Source organism: Erinaceus europaeus, chromosome X, assembly GCF_950295315.1.
Source record: "Erinaceus europaeus chromosome X, mEriEur2.1, whole genome shotgun sequence".
Lineage (NCBI taxonomy): Eukaryota > Metazoa > Chordata > Mammalia > Eulipotyphla > Erinaceidae > Erinaceus > Erinaceus europaeus.
The window spans coordinates 83,253,979-83,262,302 of NC_080185.1; the positions used below are offsets into that span (position 1 = coordinate 83,253,979).

Here is an 8,324-nt window from a genome sequence, read left to right on the forward strand (position 1 = left end):
GTTAGAGTGGAGAAGAGGGCTAGAAAGTTGGATTATGGCAGAGAGTAGCTCCCATTCTTTAAAAACATTCTATGGATAAAGTTAACTATTTACCTCTATCCATCCCACCCAACCCAGGGCAATATATATATATGATTTGTCACCAGAGCCTGTGTAACATCTGAGGGCCTATTGGTCTGAGCTGGCAGCTCGTGGTCAGAGCTGGGACCATTGCAAGTTGCACTCATTTCAGGACCAGTCTTCCTTGAGTGACAGGGCAGGATATCCTAGCCACACTTGGGATACTCGGGAAGCCCCGATACTCGGGAAGCCTGAACCATTGCTGTTTTATGGTGAGGGCAAGGTCCTGGGAAGGCCAATGAGAGGGCTTATAATGACTTTCCTGATAGAAGTGACCAGTGGTGGTGGTGGAGAGAGGGATCCATTAGAGATCTAGGCCCATCATATTTGTGTGGGTATCCAAGGATTCCCTGACTAGGACTCCAGCATCTGTCACTTTTAAAAGAGATGGGATGTAAGAATTCATTAAACTCTGGGCTCCCCAAAATCTACTCTTCACCCTCGACCTTCCTCTTGCTAGATATTTCACTCTGCATTAATATAAGCCTAAATTCATGGATGACAGACAAACTGACCAGTCATCACCATCACGAAGAAGGTTATTAGAGGGGGGCGGGCAGTAGCACAGCAGGGTTAAGCACACATGGCACGAAGCCCAAGGACCTGTGTAAAGATCCGGGATGGAGCACCTGGCACCCCCACCTGCGGGGAGGGGGGCGCGGAGCTTCACAATCGGTGAAGCAGGTCTGCAGGTGTCTATCTTTCTCTCCCCCTCTCTGTCTTCCCCTCCTCTCTCCATTTCTCTCTGTTCTATTCAACAACAGTGACAGCAATAACAACAATAAAAGACAACAAGGGCAACAAAAGGGGAAAAAATAGACTCCAGGAGCAGCAGATTCGTGGCGCAGGCACCGAGCCCCAGCAATAACCCTGGAAGCAAAAAAAAAAAAAAAAAGGTTATTAGACATCACAGCCCAAATCTATTACAATGAGACACACCTGGGGATGATTGAACCTGGTTGGTTGGCTGTACATTTTCCTCAGGAGAGATTCTTGCCGTGACTGAAGAGTCTAACTACCCTCATCACATTTAAATGGTACTCCTGCCCAGAGACCTCTAAAATTAGAGACTCAATCTGGAATTCGACTGAGGAATGTCTTCATTATGCTGTGAGAGTTGGATGTGAAGCTCACCATGGAGTAGCCAGTGACGGAGGGGCAAAGACATCAAGTCCTGCACAATATAGGGTGGGCCCAGGAGTGGGTTGGGATTTCCAGGTTTCAATATACTTGGTTTCATCCTCCAGACGTCACGTTTCTTGACCTAACAATGCTAATTTATTATTTTTTTGGCTGCAGCTCTACTAATTCCCCTCTCTGCTACATGCATGTTTGCTTTTTATAAATCATTTAAACATGCATCTGCATCAAGAGGAGGAAAAGTGAACCATGTGATGCATTTCCTTGAAGGTCTTAGTGGAGACAGATCTGAGTAGTGACATTGTGGGCAGCAGGGAAGGACATCATTGACCGTGTGCAGTCGGAATTGTTAGCATTATGGTAGCTTAATGTTGACACACAAACTATCCTCCCAGAGATATTCTGCTTTTTATTATGTCCGTCCAGTTGGCCATTCAATAAATAACCCTGAACACATGAAAGTCAGTAAGCACTGTGTTTACCTAGCACTGAACAGGCCTGGGAGGTGGGGTGTGGGGTGTGGGTCCATGTATTTTGGTGTAAGTATTGTGGTTTTAATTTAAGTTGCATTTAACAGCTATGTAGGCATTCCAGCTCCATGTACTGAATGAGGTGTCTGTTCTCCATGATCTAAGAACCTGTCTTGATTTCCTATCATTAATTGTGGAACTTCTACATATATGATCGACCCTGGCCGTTCTCCTGTGTTCCTGGGACCCGGGACCAGAATATTTAAATCACTGTGGCGTAAAATACGTCTTAATATCTGATAGGGCCACTTTCTGCGCATTGCAATTTTTTTTTTCTTTCAGGAATGTGTTTGGGCCCGCGGCAGGGGGCGGGGTTGAGCCTCCTGCACCACTCGGGTTCCAGCCTAGCCTCACGGACACTGAGATGGAAATCCCCAGGCTGCTCCCAGCTCGCCAGACTCTACAGGGCAGCGTCGCTGGCAGCTCGGTTGGCAGCAGCCGGGTTTACGGAGGTCCTGACCAGCGTGCTGGTCAGGTAGCCGCAGGACACTTTCTGCTGCTGCGGGGCCCTCAAGATGGCGGGTCAGGGCGGCAGCGCAGGGAGGCCCGCGCCGCTTCTCAGGGCCCCGGCCAGAGCACATTGGCTTTGAGGCCTAATTACTCAGTTGGCTGTGGCGGCGGCGGCGGCGGCGGCGGCGGCATCGGCGGCGGCATCGGCGGCGGCATCGGCGGCGGCATCGGCGGCGGCATCGGCGGCGGCATCGGCGGCGGCATCGGCGGCGGCATCGGCATCGGCGGCGGCGGCGGCGAAAAGGACTTTTTCCTGGTGCTGCTAGATCCGGTGGGTGGAGACTTGGAGACCTTGGGCGCGGGACAGGCCACAGGGCCTATGTGGAGGGAGGTGACCGAACCTGGCCCAGGGCTCCGGGGGGGAGAGACTAGCGTGAACCTCGTGAGCTGCCCTGCATTGGGCCCTTGTTGTTTGTCCGCGATGCCGGCCCGAGTCCCGGCCCTAGTCCCTAACCCTGCCAATGGCCTGAGCCAGGCCAAAGCCTTCTCAGGCACCGTTACCATCCACAATCAGGACCTGCTGTTGCGCTTTGACAACGGCGTCCTCACTCTGGCCACGCCCCTGCTTCCAGCCTCCCAGCCTGGAGTGCAGATCTCACAGCCGGGAGGTCTGATCCCCCCACAGGCAAGAGTCCTGCAGATTGCGCAGCCAGGCGACTGCCCTGAGCTGCCGCCTGACCTCTTGCTAGAGGAACCTACTGAACCCACCCCCACTCCCGTGCCTGAGGAGGAGATGGAAGGCCAGGCAGCCTGCGAGAGCTCAGGTGGGCCACTGGGCCCTGGCCCAGGTATAGTGCTATACATGTGTCCTGAGGCACAGTGCGGACAAACTTTCCCCAAGAAGCACCAGCTGAAGGTGCATCTGCTGACACACAGCAGTACTCAGGGCCAGCGGCCCTTCAAATGTCCCCTGAGTGGCTGTGGCTGGACTTTCACCACATCATACAAGCTTAAGAGACATCTTCAGTCACACGACAAACTGCGACCTTTCGGCTGCCCTGTGGAGGGTTGTGGCAAGAGCTTCACCACGGTGTATAACCTCAAAGCGCACATGAAGGGCCACGAACAGGAGAACTCTTTCAAATGCGAAGTATGCGAGGAGAGTTTTCCCACACAGGCCAAGCTCAGTGCCCACCAACGCAGCCACTTTGAGCCAGAGCGGCCCTATCAGTGTGCCTTTTCTGGCTGCAAGAAGACATTTATCACGGTCAGTGCCCTTTTTTCCCATAACCGTGCACACTTCAGAGAACAGGAACTCTTTTCATGTTCCTTTCCTGGCTGCAGCAAACAATATGACAAAGCTTGTCGTCTGAAAATTCACCTGCGTAGTCACACCGGTGAAAGACCTTTCCTTTGTGACTTTGATGGCTGTGGCTGGAACTTTACCAGTATGTCCAAGCTCTTACGGCACAAAAGGAAGCATGAGGATGATCGGAGGTTCATGTGCCCGGTAGAAGGCTGTGGGAAATCTTTCACAAGGGCCGAACATCTAAAAGGCCACAGCATAACCCACCTGGGCACAAAACCTTTTGTGTGTCCCGTGGAGGGCTGCCGTGCCAGGTTCTCTGCTCGCAGCAGTCTCTACATTCACTCCAAGAAACACTTGCAAGATGTGGACACTTGGAAAAGCCGTTGCCCAGTCTCCACTTGTAATAAACTCTTCACATCCAAGCACAGCATGAAGACCCACATGGCCAAAAGGCATAATCTCCATCAGGATCTCTTTGCTCAGCTAGAAGTTGCAAATTCTCTTACACCCAGCAGTGCACTTACCAGCCAGGGACAGAGCGATGTCAGTGATGCAGAACTAGTCTCTCTCTTCTCTGATGTGTCTGGCAGCAGTTCTGCTGCAGTGCTGGACACAGCTTTGGTGAACTCTGGAATCTTGACTATTGATGTGGCTTCTGTGAGTTCAACTCTGGCAGGGAATCATCCTGCTAATAATACTAATGCCTTAGGGCACTCTGTGGACTCTCGGGCCTCAATGACCACTGGTGACCTTCCTCAAAGTCTGGACATCTCCCTCTTTTTTGGAGCCACAGCTGAAGGTTTCCAGCAGAACCCTTTAGATGGGGATGATACCCCAAGTCTCAATACAGGGCCTTTGGGGCCTCTGGGCTCTTTAGCTATGAAAAGCTCGGGTCAGGAACCCCAAGCTCTGACCCCCAGCAGCAAGCTAACAGTAGACCCAGATCCCCTGACCCCTTCAAGCAGTCTTTGTGAAAACAGTGTCTCAGAACTGCTGATGCCAGCTAAAGAGGAATGGAACAAACATCCTGACTCTGACTTCTTTGGACAGGAGGAAGAGACCCAGTTTGGGTTCTCCAATCCCACAGGCAACCATAGCTCTCAGAAAGAGACAGATCTTATCGCTGTGACTGACAGCTCATTTTTGGTATGAACTGTTCATTCCTCATCACTTTTATTAATGACACTCAACTTTATGGATATATGGACTGAATGTGTATATGCAGCCATGTCTCATAGGCTTCACAGAAAAATAAGAGAACTCTAGAGCGCTGGGCTACACGTTTCAATACTTGAGTTCTTGACTCTGGAACTTAACAAGTAGGGTGCCCTGAGCAAGTTACTTAACCTATCTGAGCCTTAATTTCTTTATTTATAAAAAGTTATGAATGGATTGTTTACTATTTAGGCTGTAGATTGGTATCTTTTCAACTCTGTGTTTTCATGGTTTTGTGCTCTTGAAACAAGTAGGACGTGATTAACTATTGCATGTGTTTCAAATACAACAAAAAGTGCACTGGGAGTTAATGATCAGAGATTGTGGGTGTGGTGCTTAGTTAATGGGCATTTTACACAATGAAAACAGGTTTCTAAAATCTAGTCCTGTTGCGTATAAAAACAAAGTCAATATATATTTTTTTAGACTACTGAAGATTTGCCCTTTTATTCTCTACTGTGATAGAAGGCATGTTGTGGTGGTAGAAATCTTTGATGTTTAGTAAATGACTTTTTAAAAAGTTACTTAATCTCACTAATTCTGGTCTTTATGTTAAAGTCATTGTAATGTATTAGTCATTTACCTTATACATCTTATTACATCTGTTTTTTTTAAATCAGTAGTTTCTTTTATACTGAAAATGGTATGTGTTTTCAGTATGCTTTACTAAAGCTTTATATTTTTTGCTGCTCATCTCATTCCTTGTTAAAAAGAAAAAAGAGGAATATATCTAAAATATACTTCCTAGTTTCTTTCAACACAAAGACCCCAAACCTCATCTGCTCTATTCTTACCTTTAGGTTCCTGGTTTATATTTGAATGCTTTTAAACCACCAAGTAGCAGAAGCTACCAATGAAGCCAACTGACTTCCCTGGCAGATGACCTCACCAATGAGTCCTGGAACCCCATCCACGGAGCCCTACTGGACTAGGGAAAGATACGAAAGGGCTGGGGGTATGGATCAACCTGACAATGCCCATATCCATTGGAGAAGCAATTAAAGAAGCCAGACCTTCCACTGTCTGCATAACATAAAGATCTTTGGTCCATACTCCCAGAGGCTATAAAGAATAGGGATGTTTCCAATGGAGGGGATGGAATTCTAGTGGCAGGAATTGTGTGGAAATGTACCCCTCTTATCCCACAATCTTGTCAATCATTATTAAATCACTAATAAGAAATAAATAAAATAAAAATTGGAAATAAAAAAGGTGGAAAAATTTAATATAACACTTGTACAGACAATAAATAAATGTTTATAGGGATTAAGAAGCAGGGAAAGGAATCACTTTCCACAGGTTAAGATCTGTATTTTTCCACACAATTCTTTTGTGACTTTGCTTATATCCCTAAGACCAAATTATAATGTCTTTGCTTTGTAATCAAAGCCAACGCTTAGAGTGACTGTTGACTCAGTGCCAAGAGAGCTCATTGCTTGTCTTTTACTAGTGTCAGAATTTATTTATTAATATCTATTTTTAGTTTTGACTAAACAGTGTTTGTTTTGCACGAGCATTGCATTTTAAAATTTATATTGTACATTCACAACTGATATATTTGATAGAATTTTATGATATAGGGATGCAAAGATTTTAACTATCACTTCTTAAAATGTACTTAGTTGTTATTACAAATGACTTTTATTTAATAACACACATATAGAAATAAGGTAATATTTAACAACTTCTATATTGATTATTCTGAGTTTCATGATTACTTGTGTTTATAACCAATTCTACCTTAATTAATGTTTATCATTTTCTTGCAGCTCTGTTCTCTCTCTACTCTGTTCTCTAGCAGTCCTCAAGAAGATCTCCAGTTCTCAAGATCCCCCTCTCTCTCTCTCTCATTTTAACTAGGCATGTCATTTTCATGATCATAGCTTGTCATGAGCTATTTTATCAAACTATTTACTGACAGTTCATATGAGTATTTATTTTTTGGTTTGGACTTCAGTGTGTTTATATGAATCAGTGATGTTTTATGTAAGGTCTTACTAAGGTAAGACATGTCTTTTAATTTTCCTTAAAAAATGACATGTAGTTCTGCCAGTAAATTTTGCTTGTTGTTGTGAAACATTCTAACCGATTACTATTTGCATGTAGGTTTGTGGCTTACCTTTCTCATAGTTTGTTGGCAGTGTACTTTACCACTGAAATGTGTCTAAACTGTATCAGTCAATGAAAAATAATAAAAATACATATATTTGTAATTCAAAAAACATCAAGTGTTTGCTTCTTTTAAAAGTATTTTATTAAGTAATTATTTTCTTCTTTATATTTATATAATTACTACATTATCTTCCAAATAGGTATGTACACCAGGTGTTCGTTTTCTATTACTTTAACATTTTTCCCTCAGAACATTGGAAAGCCCATTTTGGAATTTTGTTGCTACTATTTAGGTCCTCTTAAATATATATTTTTCCCCTGGCTATCTGTCCTCTGCCTTTCACCCTCTGAAAAAAAAAAACAAAACCTGGCAGCAGTTTGTCGTCAGATGTTGTTTAAGTTCGGGGAGGCAGTAGGCTGGGCTAGCTTTGCGGCGGTAGACAGAGACTCAGGGGGTAGACAGAGACTCAGGGACACACGGATGAGCAGAGAAGCTGTGTTTCTTTATTCAGGAGCAACGATTCAAAAACTAGTCTAATCACCGCACCATCACCACACCATGTCGTCCTCCATCTTTCTCCTCCTGCAGCAGCCGCAGGAACTCAGGAGGTATGTAGGATAGGTGGCAGGGAGAAGGGAGAAGCGCCAAAGGCAAAGACTAAACCACAATCTCCCGGAGGCGGAGGAGTGAGACCAAACCAATGTGAAGCATACCAACAGCAGTTGGATCATGCAGGTACAAAGCCCAGTAAAGCTGTAGTCACAAGGAAAAATAAGCATTGCAATTAGCATTCCTGTATGAGTTTGCTTTTCTTTCTTTTTTAAATGTATTTTCCCTTTTGTTGCCCTTATCGTTTTTTATTGTTGTTGTAGTTATTATTGTTGTTGTTATTGATGTCATCGTTGTTAGGACAGAAATAAAGAGAGGAGGGGAAGACAGAGAAGGGAGAGAAAGACACCTGCAGACCTGTTTCACTGCCTGTGAAGCAAACCCCCTGCAGGTGAGGAGCTGGGGGCTTGAACCCGCATCCTTAGCCAGTCCTTACGCTTTGTGCCACATGTGCTTAACCCATGGTGCTACAACCCGACTCCCATGAATTTGGTTTTCTGCAGAGAAATAAAACTATTTTGATAAGTACAGTTTGATAATTTCACATAATATTGAAGTTACAGCTTTTTAAAAATTTTTATTTATAAAAAGGGAACACTGACAAAAACCATAGGATAAGAGGGCTATAACTCCACACAGTTCCCACCACCAGAAATCCTTATACCATACACTCCCCTAATAGCTTTCCTGTTCCTCATCCCTCTGGGAGTATGGACCCAGGGTCTTTATGGGGTGCAGAAGATGGAAGGTCTGACTTCTGTAATTGCTTCCCCACTGAATATGTGCATTGACAGGTCAATTCATACTTGCAGCCTGTCTGTCTCCCTAGAAGGGCAGT

General features: G+C 45.2%; 1 protein-coding gene across 3 annotated transcripts; it reads left to right on the forward strand.

Moving 5' to 3' along the window:
- The first annotated feature begins 2,092 nt into the window (after positions 1 to 2,092).
- Positions 2,093 to 7,651, forward strand: LOC107523435 (zinc finger X-linked protein ZXDB-like). Of its 3 annotated transcripts, none has more exons than XM_060183290.1 (2): positions 2,093 to 4,695; positions 7,469 to 7,651. In XM_060183290.1, exons 1-2 carry the CDS (start codon positions 2,155 to 2,157, stop codon positions 7,496 to 7,498), a joined length of 2,571 nt encoding a protein of 856 aa, XP_060039273.1. In that variant the 5' UTR covers positions 2,093 to 2,154; the 3' UTR covers positions 7,499 to 7,651. The 3 variants fall into 3 exon arrangements, with proteins under 3 accessions (XP_060039273.1, XP_016050149.2, XP_060039272.1); XM_016194663.2 differs by lacking the exon at positions 7,469 to 7,651 and adding an exon at positions 5,565 to 6,981; XM_060183289.1 differs by lacking the exon at positions 7,469 to 7,651 and adding an exon at positions 6,534 to 6,981.
- The last annotated feature ends 673 nt before the right edge of the window (positions 7,652 to 8,324 follow it).